At 42.4% G+C, this 18,243-nt stretch overlaps 1 protein-coding gene across 2 annotated transcripts in view; it reads left to right on the top strand.

Annotated features, from left to right (window-relative positions):
- The window catches only part of EFCAB6 (EF-hand calcium binding domain 6), a 294,900-nt gene that overhangs the window by 167,557 nt on the left and 109,100 nt on the right, over nucleotides 1-18,243 (top strand). For both annotated transcript variants that reach the window (XM_071219103.1, XM_023588220.2), the window contains one exon: nucleotides 17,517-17,631. In XM_071219103.1, the coding sequence (XP_071075204.1) occupies nucleotides 17,517-17,631 (115 nt within the window). The remainder of the gene's footprint in view (nucleotides 1-17,516; nucleotides 17,632-18,243) is intronic.

Below are 18,243 nucleotides of genomic sequence, written 5' to 3'. Positions count from 1 at the left end.
ACCCTGCATTGATAAACATTTTTAACTAATGATTAAAGAGCATCCTCAAAATATTACTACTAACAAAAATATTTTTCCCCAACTCACCCTATTATTATCTTTATATCATTTATATATGAACATACATAAACAATAAGTGTATAGTAAAAGTTGTGATCTTACAAAGCAAACATGCATAACGTCATGCAGGCGTCCCATACATCAACCCTCCACCAACACCTTGCATTGTTGTGAGATGTTTGTAACAAATTATGAAAGAATATTGTCAAAATCTTACTACTAATTATAGTCCTTATCTTACATTTGGTGTATTTTCCCCCAACCCACCCTATTATTATTTTTTAAAATATATTTTTTATGACAGAAGTTGTAAACTTATAACACAATCATGGACATGTACAGAATTCCCAAACAACACCTGTCTATCAATACACGACACAGTGGTGGAAGAATTGTTATGGATAATATAATATCACCTGATTGTTACCACATCTGTAGTGTACATTTGGCATACATTTTCCATACTGCCCCATTATCAACACAGTACATCTTTGGCATACATGCAAGAGTATAATATTATTACTGCTAACCACAGTCCATCAGTCACTCCAGCTGTATTTTTCCCATGCTTCTTCACATTCCCACCACCCTGCAATAGTGACGTACATTTGCTCTAGCTCACAAAGGACATACTTGCATCTTTGCCATCAACCACAATTCTCATCCACCTCTTGGTTTACTGTGCTATTCAGTTCCTAGATTATTCTCTAGCATTCTATCAATTGGCATTTACATACCTAAACTACCATTTTCAGCCACATCCCCATTTATAAACTAGTTGTTACTATTTGTTACCATCCACTCTATACATTTCCATACTTTTACAGTAAAGCTAACTAAAACTTCTACATACATTAAATGTCAGTAATCCATCTCAGTCCTCCTCTTACCTTCTTTAAGAATCCACCACCTACCACCAGGTCTTGAAGATACTTTCCTACAATTTCTTCTAGAATCTTTATGGTTCTTGCTTTTATTTTTAGGTTTTTGAGTTAATTTTTGGATAAGGTATGAGATAGGTCCTCTTTTCTTCTTTTACCTATGGATATCCAGTCCATTCAGCACCATTTGTTGAATGGACTGTTCTGCCCAAGCTGTGTGAGTTTGACAAGCTAGTCATAAATCACTTCACCATACATGTGAAGGTTTGTTTCTGAACCATCAGTTTGGTTTCATTGGTCTATGTGTCTTTCTTTATTTCAGTACCATGCTGTTTTTACCACTATAGCTAGGTAATATGATTTAAAGTCTGGAGATGAGGGTTTGCTTTTCCATTTTAAGATGTTTCTGACTATTCAGGACCCCTTACCCTTCCAAATAAATTCGATAATCATGTCCTCAATTTTTGAAAAATGCTGGTGGAAATTTTATCAGGATTGCATTGAATCTGTATATCAATCTGAGTAGAATTGACATCTTAATGATATTTAGTCTTCCAGTCCATGAGTGTGGAACTGATCTTCCAGTTATTTAGGTCTTTTAAAATTTCTTTTAACATTGAGTTGCAGTTTCCTGAATACAAATGCTTTACATCATTGGTTGAGTTTATTCCTGACTATTTGAGTTTGTTCTGTCATATTTTATTTTCACCATTCTTTTGACACTTTTAGTTACTTTTACGGCTATAATCTTCATTTCTAGACTCTCTTCCAGGCCTCTCTCCCCTGTCTTTTCTTTTCAGGCTCTAGCACATCCCTTTAGTATTTCCTGAAAATCTGGTCTCTTGGTTAGAAATTCTCTCAGTTTCTGTTTATCTGTGAATATTCTAATCTCACCCTCATTTTTGAAAGACAATCTTGCTGGATATAATATTCCTGGCTGGAATTTTTTCTCTTGTAGTATCTTAAATATGTCATACCACTGTCTTCTTGCTTCCATGGTTTCTGTTGAGAAATCAGCACTTAATCTTACTGGGTATCCCTTATATGTTACACATTGTTTTTCTCTTGCTGTTCTCAGAATCCTCTCTTTGTCTTTGACATTTGACATTCTGATTAGTATGTGTCTTGGAGTTGGTCTATCTGGATTTTTTCTGATGTGAGTATGTTGTGTTTCTTGGACCTGGCTATCTATGCCCTTCAATAGGGTTGGGAAATTTTCTACCATTATGTCTTCAAATATTCCTTCTGCCCTTTTTCCTTCTCTTCTCCTTCAGGGACACCCATGACATGTATATTTGCATATCTTTTGCTGTCATTTAGTTCCCTGAGATCTAGTTCAATTTTTTCCATTATTTTTCTTCATTTGTTCTTTTGTATGTTCACCTTCAGAGGCCATTTCTTTAAGCTCACCAAGCCTTTCTTCTGCCTCTTCAAAAGTGCTATTATATGATTCCAATGTTTTTAAAATTTCATTTATTGTGCCTTTCATTCATAAGCTCTGCTATTTTTCTATGTATACTTTCAAATTCTTCTTTGTGCTTATCCAGTGTCTTCTTAATATCCTTAATCTCTTTAGCCATCTCATTAAATTATTGAGGAGATTTGTTTGAATATCTATGATTAATTGTCTCAACTCCTTTATGTCATCTGGAGACTTACCTTGTTCCTTTAACTGGACCATATTTTCCTGTTTCTTGGTGTGGATTGTAATTTTTTGTTACTGTCTTGGCATCTGGCTTACCAGAGTATTCTGGACGCAGTTTTTCTCTTTAGTTTAGGGTTTCCTGCCCTTTCTCCCTTGCTGGTTGCGCAGTAGGAGCCAAGGATGTGGTTGGTGCTATAAGCTGTGGTGGCTCAAGCTGCCCTCATTGCCCAGGGACCAATTAAGCTTCTCCCAACTTTCTCCTTTGCCAGGGGTAGGGAAGAGTCACAGCTGTGTGGAATAATCCAAGTTGTGCAGGCCTAGACTGTCGTTGCCCAGAGAGACTAAAGAAGCTTCACGCCCCTTTCTCCTCTGCCTGGGGCAGGGATGGAGCTGCAGGTGTGGGCAGCAATCTATGCAGTGTGGGTCCAAGATGACTGCAGTTGCCTGGTAGATTTTCGATTATTCAGTCTGTGCCAGCCAAAGGTACCTGCAGTTACCTGGTGTAGCAGTTTAATATTATTGATGAATTCCAAAAAAGAAATATTGGATTATGCTTAGAATCTGATCTGTACCTGGACATGATTGAGTTATGATTAGGGCATTGAGTCCCCACCCCTTGGTAGGTGGGAACTCACAGATAAAAGGCATAGCAAAGAACAGGGTTGAGGGTTTCTGATGCTGGAGTTCTGATGTTGGAGTTTGATGCTGAAGACTGAAGCCCTGACAAGTAAGCTCACAGAGGAAAGAGAAGCCAGCCCCAGGAAGAAAGGAACCTTGAACCCAGAGAAAAGCAAGCTCCAGTAACATAGGAACCCAGGAAGCCTGAACCCTCATGGACATCAGCAGCCATCTTGCTCTAACACATGGAAATAGACTTTGATGAGGGAAGTAACTTATGCTTTATGGCCTGGTATAAAGTAAGCTCCTACCCCAAATAAATACCCTTTATAAAAACCAACCAATTTCTGGTATTTTGCATCAGCACCCCTTTGGCTGACTAATACACCTGGATAGGATGATGGAGGGCCCGCCAGTCTCCTCCCTGCCAGAGGTAGGGCTGAGTCCTAGCTTAGGGCTTCAGGCCTATCTGGGTGAAAGAAAATGGTTCCTACCTTAACTGTGATTTTCAGTCAGCCGGGCTTCCCCTCATGCTGTGGGTGGAGTCAAAATGGCAGCCACCGGCCTCTTTCCAACTTGGACAGATTCACACCCTAGCTGTTCCTAGGGTTATACCTTAGCTAGCTGAGTCTACTAAACTGTAGCCGAAATCAGTGGCCTACTGTCTCCTCCTTCCTTTTTTGAGAAATGGAGCTTTCAATGCCAGCCACAGAATAGCTCCTGGGGTGGCTTGTGCTACCAAAGTAGGATGATCACCAGCCTCTGCAGCTTAGCCAGTAATTTTCCGGAGAGGCTTGTGCAGGTCTCCCTAGCTTCCTCCCTGCTAGAGGTGGGATTGGGGCTTAGGCTAGAGCTGCAATCTGATCTGGATGAAAGAAGCCGGTCCCTGCCTGCACTGTGATTTTCAGTCTGCCCTACTTCCCCTCATGCCAGGCATAGAGTTAAGATGGCAGCTCCTGGCCTCTTTCTGACTTAGACAGGCTCAAACTTTAGCTGTTCTCAGGATTATACTTGAGCCCACCAAGTTTACTAAGTACATCAGTAGCTGAAGCTGGTGTTCAACTGTCTCTTTCTCCCCTGTTTTTGGGAAGTGGAGCTTTCAATTCCAGCTGCAGAACAGCTCCCAAGGCAGCTTGTGCCTCCAGTGGAGGATGGACACTGGCCTCCATGGCGTGGAGTGCTCTACTCTCGAATCTTCTCTGCAGATGGGCAGTCTCTTCCTTCCATTCCTTCAAGGATGTGGCAGGATGTTCTTCTGGTCTCCTGGAGCCCCCAAACAGGTGCTTCAGCTAGCGCCAGATAGCTCTGGGTGTTTACTAACTGCCCTGTAGCAGGAGCTGACTCTAGGAGCTCCTTACTCCACCACCATCTTGCTGGTTCTTCTCTATCATTTCCTTTTTATATTTTTAGAGTTTCTACCTCTCTGCCTATATTACCATCTGTTCTTAAATATTGTCTACTTTTTCCATTAAAGCATATTCTTGCATCATTGTCAGAGAGGTACTATATCAATGTTAAGCGTCAATAATAGGGGTATATGGGATTTTTTCTTTTGGACTAAGGAAAATGTTCAAAGGTTTACTGGGGTGATGACTGCAGAACTGTGATGAAAGTGAGAAACACTGAGTATACACATTGGATAGAAAGTACAAGGCATCGGACTGCATAATACAGTGAACAATGTTGTGGAAGATGGACTGGCTTAACAGTACAAATATAGAGTGCTTTCTCATGAATTATAACAGATGTACAATGCTAATACATGGTGCTAATAAGGGGTGTATGGAAAAAATATGCCAGGTGTAAGCTATGGATCATAGTTAGTGGTAATAGTCGGATCACGTTCTTTCATAATCTGTAACTAATGTTCCACAACAATGTGGGTTTTGGTGGAGGAGTGACACACACATTATGTTTGTTTTGTAAGTTCACAACTTCTCTAATAAAAAAAAAATGAAAACAAAAATCTTACAATTAAATCTCAGTCTTTTAGTGGGTCTGTGTCCAAGAGCTGTGACCTTCAGAAGTGTTTCTTAGGTTTTGTGTTTTTTTTTTGCTTTTTTTTCCACCCTAAGTGAAAGGCAGAAATGCTGCAAAGGACTAGAGTTACCTAATTGTTCTTCCTCTACATAGATAAGACTCTGGTAAAGTCATTTTCCTTAAAGTGCATTCTTTTGTTAGAGAGAACACCCTTGGCAAATTTCAGAATGATTACTTTTCCCCTCCCTGGTGCCTGAGACACAAGGCAGTTTCTCTCAGATATTCACCTTGAGAACCTGATGGAGTTACTGGATATAGAATCCACAGAAGTGTGGGGAGTTCCTAGATTGGGTACCAAGCAATTTATCATTCTCAAGCTTATCCATACTCATCTCCAATAATTCATCAAAATTACTGTTTAAGTGCCTTTTTGGTGTGGCGTCTTACCCTACTATAACTTCAGTTCTCTGATGGTGCTAATGAAAGTCATTTGATTTTCAATTTGTTCAGCCTTTTCTTGCTGTAAGGATGGGGATGACAACTTCCAGGATCTTTACATATTAGAGCTTAAGGCAAAAGTCCACCCTTACTTTTTAAAGATGTTATAGCTGGAAATAGAATTCTAGGTTGGCAGTTATGTTCTTTTAGCACTTAAAAAATATTATCCCATTGTCTTCTGACTTCTTTCAGTTCTGTTTATCAACCTTCAGTCTTACTGTTGCCCTTTTGAATGTTCTGTTTTCTCCAACTGCTTTAAAGTTTTTCCACTTTGTATTTGATTTTTAACAGTTAAACTATGATGTATCCAGGTATAGATTTCTTTGTATGCATCTACTGGGATTTGCAGTTTGTAAATCTGAAGGTTGACGTGTTTAGTCAGTTTTGAAAAACTCTCAACTAGTAATGCCTCTTCTATTACTTATGCCCCTTTTTGGTTGCCCTTTTGAAATCCAATTATGTGTATTAGACTTTTTTGCTGTCTCATATGTCTCTTTCACTCTTTTATCTACTTTCTATCATTTTTCTCTTGTGTTTCAGTCCTGATATTTTCCATTTACCTATCTTCGAGTTCACTAATCTGTGTACTGCTTTGTCTAATCTGTGATTAATTTTATTCACTGAGTTCTTAATTTTAGTATTGTATGATTTCAGTTTTAGAATGTCCATCTGATTATTTTGATATATTTTATCACAATATTTTATTCTATTGTTTCAGTGTTTTCCTGTGTTTTCTTATGTCCTTTTAAAAATATTTTTCTGTTGACTCCAATATCTGGACCACCTGTGAGTATGTTTCTATAGTCTGTTTTTCTCTCCTGATTTTGGTTCACTTGGTCCTCTCCTTTGGCATGCTTGGGAATTTTTTATTGGGCATTTTATATTTTATAATAAAAACTCGAGGGAATTTGGAGAATGGGTCTTCCTTTCCTTTGCTAGGAAGATAGAGTGGGGATTGATAGGATAGCCTTTGTCTTGTTAGGGCCTGAGTTGATCTGAGGATTTCAGATTTGGCAAGACTTCATTTTTCTTTTTAAAAATTTCTGCTCCTGGAGTGTAGCCCTCCAAGGTTCCTAACTGAGAGCCTGGATTATTCACTGAACCACTATCCCCTTGAAAAGTTCTAGACTCTAATGCTTGTCTCCTCAGCACCACCTAATGACCAAAAAATCCTTTCTGCTTTTTCACAGGCTTTCTACCTGGATTCTGAGTCTTCTGTCCCACAAAACCTTGCCCTCTTGTCAATTTATGAAATATTTATTATAGACATCATTATTTATCTCAATTTCCATAAGACTATGAGTCCCAGTTCATCCTTGATGCTCTGGATTTTCATCCCCAGACTTTCTTCCCTATTAGGCTCAGAATATCTCTTAATATGACCTCATATTCCACTTCTCCAGCTCCCAGAGATCTCCATTTGACTCTCTTCCCTGGACATTTACCCATTCGTGCCAACTAAGCCTGGTTCTCTCCTGAGGATGCTACTTGCTCTGTCTTTCTCCCCTTATGAAGATATAAATTTGATAAGGGCAGGGATTTTGTCATCATTCTCTACTTTATCTCCAGCATCTAGAATAGTGCTTTGTACATAGGAAATTTTCAATAAGTAATTTTGAATGCAGTAGTCAATGGGAAAGCATTATAGTGTTCTGGTGAAAATCATTGACTCTGGAGCTAGATTGCCATGATTTGAGTCCCAACTTTGTCACTTAATAGCAATGTGACCTTGGACAAACCTCTCTATGCCTTGTTTTCCTTAACCCTAAAATCATAATCAGTGTAGTTTGTGTTTTTTTAAAGATTGATCGATCGATTGAGTTCTCTCCCCTTACCCCTGCCCCAAGTTGTCTGCTCTCTCTGTCCATTCACTGTGTGTTCTTCTGTGTCTGCTTCTATTCTTGTCAGCAGCCCAGGAATCTGTGTCTCTTTTTGTTGTGTCATCTTGCATCAGCTCTCCGTGTGTGCAGTACCACTCCTGGGCAGGCTGGACCTTCCTTCACGCTGGGCGGCTCTCCTCACGGGGCGCACTCCTTGCACGTGGGGCTCCTTGCATACATCAGCGCTGCGTGTGGGCCAGCTCCACACGGGTCAAGGAGGTCCTGGGTTTGAACCAAGGGCCTCCCATGTGGTAGGTGGACCCTCTATCTGTTGAGCCAAGTCCGCTTCCCCATAGTAGTTTTTACATCATATACTTGTTATACAGATTAAATGAGGTGTAACATATGTTAATACTTTAAATACTGCCTGACATATTGAGAGCACTAGGGATTACCTAGTATTTTTATTATTATTATCACCATACACATGTGTGGAAAATGAGCGAGGTTCTAGATATTTGCCTTTAAAATTAGAGATGTCTAATCACTTTACTCCTGGAATTTTTTTGACATTGAAAAGCTGTGAGATGGCTCTTATCTTTTGTTCTCAGACCAAGGCTCTCTTATTTCACTATTTTTGAGGTTACATTTAGGTTCAGCGTTCTGTCATTCTGAGCCACCTAAACACAACTTAATCTTGTTAGGTTCTATGTGACTAATTTTAAAAAATCTAAATCAGATCATCATCATCATCATCATCATTGTCATTGTCATTTTCATCATCATGCTGGCAGAAAAAATAAAGGAAAAACAATGTTTTACAGCTTTTCAGTTGCCATAGCAAACCATCAATCTAGCTTGAAGGGCCAGATTTGGAGGAAGGGTTATTTTTGGAAATGTAGTGCAATTCAATCACCTATAGAGCAAATGAAATTACTTTGGGGACCAGAGAGATCTAGCTTAAGATCTATCTGACATTTCTCATTCAGATTTTGGGGAGTACTTGAATTTTGATCATGTTCATGGTATGTTTCTAGTAGTCAAAGCACTATCATAAAATTAATAGAACCCCAAAGATTCAAGGAGCTGGAGCTCACACACTCCTCCTTATATCCTTTCATCCTTTCCCCTCCTCCAGGGTTCACCATCTAGGACAGTGAATGGCACCAACAGGTAAACTACGGATCTGTGAGCCATGCCTGACTCCACCCCCTCCTGTGCTCTTCACATTCGGTTACCAAGTCCTGTGCTGTACTGTCTCCTCAGAGCCACCACCTTGTTTTAGGCCCTTGTCATTTCTCTTCTGGATGACAGTCACAGCCTCCTAACAGACGCCTCTGTGCACTGTATGGCCCTGCCCTCATGAATCCTTTCTCTGAACTACAACTCACACAGTCTTCTGGGACACATACCTAGTCATGCCACTTCCCAACTTAAAATTCTTCAGAAGCTCCCCCATCATCTTGAGGATCAAGCCTGAATTCCTTGGCATGGCTCAGAGGTATTCTCCTCTGTTTGACTCTTCAGCTTCATCCCATGCCATCTAAACATGATGAGGTGGAAGATGAAACTCTCCAGAGTGCTATGAGTCTGAGACAGTATTGTTTAGTGGATTCAGACAGACGTTCAAATCTTTGCTCTGCTGCTTACTAGCTGTGTCTTTCTAGCAAACAGATGACTTATTTAACCTTTCTAAGCTTAGATCTCCTCATTTGTAAAATGGAGTTGGTCATTCTTTTCTTGAGTTGTTGTGAAGCTTAAATAAGATAATGTATGAAAATCATTTAGTTTGGTGGCTGGCACCTGGTAAATCCTCAGTAATGACACTTGTGAAGCTTCCATTACCTTCTAGAATCAGGAAGGAACATTTATAACTCGGAAGTCAGTTCTGTCCCCTGTCATTATTCCTTTCATGCTGGGACTATGCTTAAGATGATTAACAGGTTTAACTCCCAAAGCTGAGCCACTGTCCCTGGAACACCCACTGCTGCCAGGGTTCTTCATCCGAGACACTCCACGCCCTTTACAGGTCTGTTTCCTTCTTCACTATATTCCTGTCAGTTAAGAAATGAAGAGAAAATCCTGTGACTTCATCTGCACTTATGGCAGCAACAGCATCTTGAATTTGTGACTTGTGGTGTGACAGCACTATGTGTGCCTCTCATGTAAGTTTGAATTGACTTTGAAGGTTCTGTCTTGCTGGGGTTGCATGGACAGTCAGACATTTGTGTCTGAATATTTTGGAAAGTATTTGCCAAAAGAATTTGAATTCTCTATTCAAGTATAAATTAGAATCTGTTTTGAAAGTTCCATATTCTTCCCCAGCCATGGTACTCTCACACAGATAATATCCCTACTACCTGCTTTGCATGCAGTCAGTCAGTCTTGCTGATTGGAATTCTCAGACCATTGCTACACTCCGGATGACACAGCTCTGTGGTGGTAGATGGTTAGTAGTGAGAGAAGAGCTGGGAGATCAGGTATCATCAAAATGGGGAAATGGAAGGCTAGAGGTAGAGCACATCTGAAATTCTACAGAAGACAGATATTTTTTGCCTCTTTCATTTTGTCTGTGAATGGGTATGTAAGGAAATAGAAATGCTATTCCTTATTAAAAATAAAACCCAGCACTCTCTTTAGTTTTTATCACAAAAGAACTTAGACCAGAGAATTTCCAGGTAGGTAGGAATGGCTGAAAAAGCAGCCTCCAGATTTTGTGGCCCTGAATTCTACCTTCTTCTCAGGTTGTGTTCTTTAAATCTCTGACTTATTTATAAACATTGAATCTTTTCCTATGTTCCCCTTAACTGAGGCAAGCTGACATTTTGAAAAGAGAACTTTACTAAATACAGGACTACAGGAAGAATAATAAAAATACTGTAGCTGCTATAGCACACACACAAAAAGAGTGAAACATCCAAATCTGCAATATCTGCAACTTCATAGAACCTATCCTGTCTTCCTTTCCTCCTGGTTTCTTTTGTCTGTCTCACAAGGACAGCTGTCTTTTTCTGCCTCTCAGTATTCTGGGTATCCTAACCCCTTTCTAGGCAAGGCTGAATGACTACTTTGCACTCTTGCCTGTATAGGCACAGACTTTCTCAGGTCCTAGTCAAGATTCATCCAGACATGACAGTGAGTCTGGTATGTGTCCAACAAACCTGACATTAACAGGCCTTCTTCGTCACATACACTCAACATTTATTGAACATCTATTATGTGCTATTGGGATATGGAGGTGAAAAAAGAAAGTGCTGGTAATTTCTCTATCCAAAAACAATGTGTTGGGTGGCCAACACTGTGTTAGCCCTTGTGTAGGGACTATCTATGATAGGAATAAGCAGAAGGAGCTATGGAAGTTCAAAAGAGGGCTTTATCACCAGGCTGGGGACGACTGGATAATACATGTGTCTTAAGGATGTGCTTACTATAGCATCCAAGCAAGTGTTACTGGGAGCTCTTCTTCCAAAATGGCTGAGCAAGCTCCTACTGGACCAGCACCTGCCATGTCTAGACAATGCTAAATAAATAAATAAATAAATAAATAAATAAATAAATAAATAACCAAGTATCTGAAGGCACTGGGAAAGTGAAACTAAACAAACAGTTTTGGAGGGGAAGTGAACTCTTGGAACATGGATATGACATGGGGTGAGATTCTCACTTTTTTTAATAACTTTTCACCAATGTGTAGGCTGAATTGGTGCCACACAGGGCAGATAAAACACTGATAGATAACCAACAATCTTTCTGGCCTGAAGAACCAAAGGACAGAGATCTGGACAGTTACTGCTGCTTGAAAATGAAGGGGTATTCTTGAAAAGAAGAGACGGAGAGTGGATGACCCAAATTCTGTGTATAAATTCAGCACAAATCTCAGGCTGACCTTGAACCATACGTAAGCAGAGCAAACTGCAAATAGTTTAGCTAAGAATAAAAGAACTGAACTGGGATTTAAGTTGCTTCCTAGGTGGAGTCAGCCAAGTTAATTGCCTGCTTAAGCAAGCAAATAGATAAATACACACGTGCAAAAAATAAAAACTCTTTAGAGAAATATAACAGAACCCAGAGTCTCCACACCATAATAATATTCACAGTGTCTAGGATACAATCCAAAATTACTAAACATATAGAGAAACAGGAAAATGTGACCCTTATCAAGAGAAAAGTCTCTGAGATTACCCAGATGCTGTCCATAGACTTTAAAGTAGCTATTACAACTATACTCAGTGATGCAAAGGAAAATACACTCAAAATGAATGAAACTATAGGCAGAGAAATAGACATTTTAAGAAGAACCAAATAGAAATTGTAGAACTTAAAAATAAAATATCTGAACTTAAAAATTCACCAAATGGGCTTAACCACAGAATGGTGATGAGAGAAGGAAGAGTCAATGAGCTTGAAGATAACTAGAAATGATACAAACTGAAGAAGAAAAAAGTTGAAGAAAAAAAAAGAACAGTGCCTCAGAGAACAATATTGAAAGATCTAACATAGGTGTAATGGTAGACACAGAAGGAAAGGAGAAAGAGGCTAAGGAAGAAGATAACATCTGATATTTCAGAATTTTTGTGAAAGGCATACATTTTTAGATTTAAGAACTCAGAAAACCCTAAGTAAGAAAAATATAAAGAAAATCATAGACAAAGTTCTGAAAATCAGAGTCAAAGAGAAAATATGGAAAGCAGCATGAGAAAAAATGGCACATTACAAGTAGCAGAACAATGATTTGAATCACCATTTCCTCTTGTAGTTTGATATTATTGATGAATTCCAAAAATAGTATTGGATTATGTTTGTAATCTGATCTGTACCTGGGCATGATTGAGTTATGATTAGGGTGTGGGTGGGGACACACAGATAAAAGGCATGGCAAAAGGCAGAGCTGGAGGGTTTCTGATGTTGGAGTTTTGATGTTGGAGCTTAATGCTGAAGACTTAAGCTAGAGCCCTGGGAAGTAAGCTCACAAAGGAAAGAGAAGCCAGCCCCAGGAAGAAAGGAACCTTGAACCCAGAGAGAAGCAAGACTGTCAAAGGGAGGAACCCAGGAAGCCTGAACCCTCGCAGACGTTGGCAGCCATCTTGCTCCAACAAGTGAAAATAGACTTTGGTGAGGGAAGTAACTTATGCTTTATGGCCTGGTATCTGTAGGCTCCTACCCCAAATAAATATCCTTCATAAAACCAATTTCTGGTATTTTGCATCAGCACCCCTTTGGCTGACTAATACACCTCTCATCAGAAACAACTGAGACCCAAAGACAGCGGGACATCACCTTTAAAGTGCTTAAAAGGAAAAAAATTTCTCAACCCAGAATTGTATATCCAGCAAAAGTCCCCTTCAAGAATGAAGGTGAAGGAAACAGAGGTGGCTCAAGTGATTAAGAATGAAGGTGAAATAAAGACATTGTCAGATAAAAGAAAACTAAGAGAATTCATTGCCAACAAATCTTCACTGTAAGAGATACTCAAGGAAAGTCTCCAGGCAGAGACTCAGATCATTAGGAAGTAAGAAAGAACATTGGAAAGGGTAAATATCTTTTTAAATATAAAAAGATTAAAAATACATATGAATGTTTAAATAAAAATTATGGGAAGCGGACTTGGCCCAGTGGTTAGGGCATCCGTCTACCACATGGGAGGTCTGCGGTTCAAACCGCCTGCCTCCTTGACCCGTATGGAGCTGGCCCATGCACAGTGCTGATGCGCACAAGGAGTGCCGTGCCACACAGGGGTGTCCCCGCTTAGGGGAGGCCCACTCGCAAGGAGTGCGCCCAGTAAGGAGAGCCGCCCAGCATGAAAGAAAGTGCAGCCTGCCCAGGAATGGCACCGCACACACGGAGAGCTGACACAAGATGATGCAACAGAAAGAAACACAGATTCCCGTGCTGCTGACAACAACAGAAGTGGACAAAGAAGAAGACGCAGCAAATAGACACAGAGAACAGACAACAAGGATGGGGGGGAAGGGGAGAGAAATAAATAAATAAATCTTAAAAAAAAATGGTAAACACACTTATAAAAAAATTATGACATTGTCTTGAAGGCTTTATACTGTATGTAGATATAAAGTGAATGACAGTAGCACAAAGGACAGGGGGCAGGATGAGGACCTAACATAGTTGCAAGATTTCTGCATTTTGTATGAAGCGGGACAATATTAACTCTAAATGGACTGAAAAGTTAAGGATGTATATTGTAAACCCTAGACAGGAGTTCTTAACCTTTTTTGTTCCACGGACCCCTTTGCCAGTCAGGGGAAAACCACAGACCCCTTACTAAGTCCACACTATACTGTGCATTATTTAACAAATATATTACACCTGCACCAACACATCCCCAAGGGAGTAATGTTTTTTCAATTTCAATTCAAGCTCATGGACACCCTGTTAAGAACCCTTGCACTGGAGCAACCACCAAAAAAGTATGCAAAGAAGTCTAGCAAATATAGAAACTGGTGGATGGTTCTCTCACAGGATGCTTTGCAGTAACTGGGATAAGAGAAGACCTGAGCCACTCATGCCATTAGAGTTGTGGAACATCTGTTCTGCAGCACCTTCTGCACTAAGAGAACCCAGCATCGATTCCACAAAACGCTATAGCGTCATGAAGAAGAATCCGTCTACAGTCCAAGTGATGTCATGGGATGCCAAAAGTGACTATTTGGTGAATCATAAGATGCTGGCCCTGTGTAAGCCAAACCAGGCCATAGTTTGTCACTCTTGGAGGAACTTTCTTAGGGAAATGCCTTGTAGCAGAAAGGAAATTACTTGAATGGTTAAACATTTTTTTAATGTTTCATAAAAAGTTGCAGTTTAGCCTTACATTGTGTTATTGTAAATTGCCTCCAAGGGTTGTGATAAATCTAGTTGATTTGCTGCTGTGTTCATCTTAGAAATGAGAGTAGTGCATGGGGAGCCTCACTAGAGACACAGAGACATTAATGTTTATAAAATGCCTGGCGCCTCCTCTGCTCATCATACTTACCAGGTTTTCAGTCCTATGCAGTACTGTGCACCAATAGGGGACTGCGTGCCTGCAACCTCTGGACAGGCTGCAGAAGGCACACCAAATCTCTCTGATGCTTCACAGCCCTCGAGGCTGTGAAACATTTGCCTACAGACATTTTCTTACTATCCATTACATATGTTTTTATGAAAGGACTGAACAGGAGGAATTTGCGATGAATAATTCATGTGTAATTGTTTTCAAAATATCAAGTTGTTTTTCAAAGGAAGCAACCGCTCTATCTGTTTCAGAGGCCCGTTGCTGCTGTGGTTGCGTCTCTGCGTGCCACAGCTTTCCCTCTAAACATTCTCACATCCCATGCTGGGTCAGGCTCCTCTCAGGAACTAGGGTGAGGGACATGCAGATGGCACAAAGCTGTCAGAATTCCCGGCCACGCACCATCTGTACGAGTCTCAGGCAGCCCTTGGGGTGCTCTTGGAACCCAGCACTCCCCCCTGGCTCCCCAGGCACACCACAACACCTGCATCCCCTTCCCGTTCTCTCTGCTTCCAGTGCCACACCAAGCGCATCCTGCTGCTTGGTTACTGTCAAGAGCACACACAAAGCCAAGGCCAAGGCCAAGGCCTGACAGATTCAACCAGTCAAGATACCACAAGCCACTTTTAGATTTAGATAGGTTATTACTTAACGTAAACAGCAAGAAGAATAAGCCAAAGGTGCCAGCACTCTGCCATCCTTGACTCACACACCAAAAAGGACATACCAATGATGACAAGGCAAGTTGTGGAATGCCCTGTTGCCAAGGAGCCTACCTACACTGCAACAGGGTGCATTTTTACTCTGCAGCTCTGCTCGGAGGGGTGGGCAGAGAGCCCCACACCTCACAAGAACTCAGGAGGCTGTGAGAGACTGGGGGCAGGAGGCCAGTGGGAGATGGCCTCACACAGCTCCCTGGAGGCCCCTCATCCTCTCGTGTTCTGGGGAATCACACGCCTCCCGCCAAGATCCCTGGGGGGCTGCCGTTCAAGCCTTTGCTTGTGGTCTACAAGACCTCCAGGGTGCCATGGCCCGAATGGACTTCGTACGGGGTTGCTTCCAACCCATTCCTACCATGCTTGCCCAGGCCCCAGTCACCTTCTTTCAACAATGCAGTTCATCAGAGTGGTCGATAATAAGGTCTGGGTTTGAGCCCCAGATCCATTATTTCCTGGTCATGCGATGGGAGCAAGTCACCCAAACTCGCCGAGCCTCAGTTTCCACTTCTTTAAAATGAGGTTGGTAAGAAAACCTATCTCACAGCTTATGGCTGAGGTTCAGTGAGCTCTATGGGATGTCTGTGAAGAACTCAGCACTCACGTGCTGGCACGTGACAGGCAGTAGACATTGCTGCTTGAAGAAGAGGAGGATGATGATGACTGCTCGCCTACCTGATCCTCCTGTTCCGTTTTCCCAATCTGCTTCCTCCACGGAATGCAGTAAATGGAGCTTCGACCCTGTTCTTCTCTGCTCAGTAGCTTTGGCTGGCTTCCTCCGGCATCGGGACCCCAGTGGCTGTTAACAGCTGGTCGATGTATTCCTTACCTCGCCCCACTCCCCATACACACATTTTCTTGAAAATGCATCTCCACACTCACTCTTCCAGAGAGCCCACCCGCGTCTCTCTGCAGTCTTTGGCCCTTAGATATGCAGACACGGTTTGAACTGTGATTCTGTGTCCTTGTCTGGAAGAAAAGCCGTGTTTCCTCATTTAAACTGTGAATTGTTTGAGTGGGCAGGGATGGAGTCCCCTCTCCCTCAGCATCTCCCTGGTCCTTCTGGGCATGGCTCACTTCCTCCGGGCAGGCAACTCTCGCAGGGCTGCTGGTGGTGGGCCATTGGCCAAGGCAGTGGTGACATCGTCGGCCCCTGGCACAGTCCAGCCAATCTGTGTCACTTGGGAAGCCTATCCAGCAGTCTCTCCTTTGCTTCAGTACTTGCAGTACGGGGCAGTGTGTTTTCACAGTGCCTTCCCCTCTACCACCATGAAAATAAAATAGAAATCATTTGTGAAGAGTAGGTTGTGTGTGTCTGAGGGAAGGAATCCTGAAGAACTTTCAGTAAGTGGAATAGCGTTAGAAGAGGAAAAAAGGGTGTCCATAAAAACTGCCCCCCCTGAAAAAAAAAAAAAGCGGTATTTTGTAATTTAAACTGTAGATCATAATGAAGCATGAAGAACAATTTTAGTTTTCCTCTCCTAGTCTGCCTTGCTTTTTATTCTTTTCCCGTTTCCTTGAGTCTTTTTTTTTTTTAAAGATTTATTTATTTATTTAATTCCCCCCCCCCCCCTCCCCTGGTTGTCTGTTCTTGGTGTCTATTTGCTGCATCTTGTTTCTTTGTCCGCTTCTGTTGTCGTCAGCGGCACGGGAAGTGTGGGCGGCGCCATTCCTGGGCAGGCTGCTCTTTCTTTTCACGCTGGGCGGCTCTCCTCACGGGCGCACTCCTTGCGCGTGGGGCTCCCCCACGCGGGGGACACCCTTGTGTGGCATGGCACTCCTTGCGCGCATCAGCACTGCGCATGGCCAGCTCCACACGGGTCAAGGAGGCCCGGGGTTTGAACCGCGGACCTCCCATATGGTAGACGGACGCCCTAACCACTGGGCCAAAGTCCGTTTCCCTTCCTTGAGTCTTTATGAATAGAACTCCAGCATAGGAGACCCGGAAGCCATTGCACTCCCAGCAAAGGTGGATTGAGTGTGTTGGTGGTGGCGGCCTTTGCAGAGCTTTCGGGCGCTGACTCTGCAGGCCAGGCCAGCTGGGCGGGCAAGCCGGGAGGCCTCTTGGTTCCCTTTGTTCATTCACTCACCTGCTCAGCAAACACAAGCCTGTCCCTGGGATCAGGCCTGCATCAAGCCTGGGCCCCGCCCGTGGGGAGTTCCTGAGTAGGGATAGACAAGTAACAATCGCGGCTGGAGCACAGCCCCAAGCTAGACGGGCTGCAGGAAGGGGCTGGGCCGGGCAGGGGCCACTCTAACCACCTCTCCACCCTCACTTCTCTTCCTTGTCAGGTACTGGAAGACACCGGGATGCCCATGGACGATGAGCAGTATGCTCTGCTGACTAGGAAGATAGGATTTGAGAAAGAAGGGATGAGTTATCTTGATTTTGCAACAGGATTCGAAGGTAGCTAATCTCAAAGTGCCAACCCTGCCCGGGGCCCATCTGGAAGGGTCCAGCATGAGTCTTTCCTTGCCATGCCGCAAGGCCACTTGGGGTGAAGGAGCATAAGCTGAGCTTTTAGCCCTCTCAGTGGCGAGGTGGGGAAACAGTGTGCATAATGAGATGGGAAACCTACGTTTTTATGTAATTTGATCTGACTGCGGTTAGGCCTTTTCCTTTCACTCAGCTCAGCAGAAGGGTGAGGGCGGGCTTTTGTCGGCTCTTAGAGCACAGTGCTTCAGCAAATTTCTTCACAGGTCCTTTAAGCTTCTCCTCCTAAAAATAGACAATGACTTTCTGTGATTAATAATACAGATAGGCACAGCCAAGGCTAGCAGTGTTCCTCCATTTTTACAGATGAGGTCACAAGGTTTCTAAAACACTCGGTGGCATTCCCGACATCACACAGCCGCTGGTTCCCCACTCCCCGGTGACTGTAGGAAATGGACTTCGTACACTGTGGTTAAGACTGGAACTGCCAGGCTCTTCTGTTTCCCACCTGGCCCTTGTTTTGCTCTCCCACCCACCCTGTAGGAAGGGGGCTGTCCAGATCATGAGCACCCAGGCTCCCACCCT

The sequence above is a fragment of the Dasypus novemcinctus genome, chromosome 12 (assembly GCF_030445035.2).
Source record: "Dasypus novemcinctus isolate mDasNov1 chromosome 12, mDasNov1.1.hap2, whole genome shotgun sequence".
Taxonomy (NCBI): Eukaryota; Metazoa; Chordata; class Mammalia; order Cingulata; family Dasypodidae; genus Dasypus; species Dasypus novemcinctus.
Note: the sequence above shows the minus strand (reverse complement) of the source record. Positions and strands in the feature narration are given on the sequence as shown.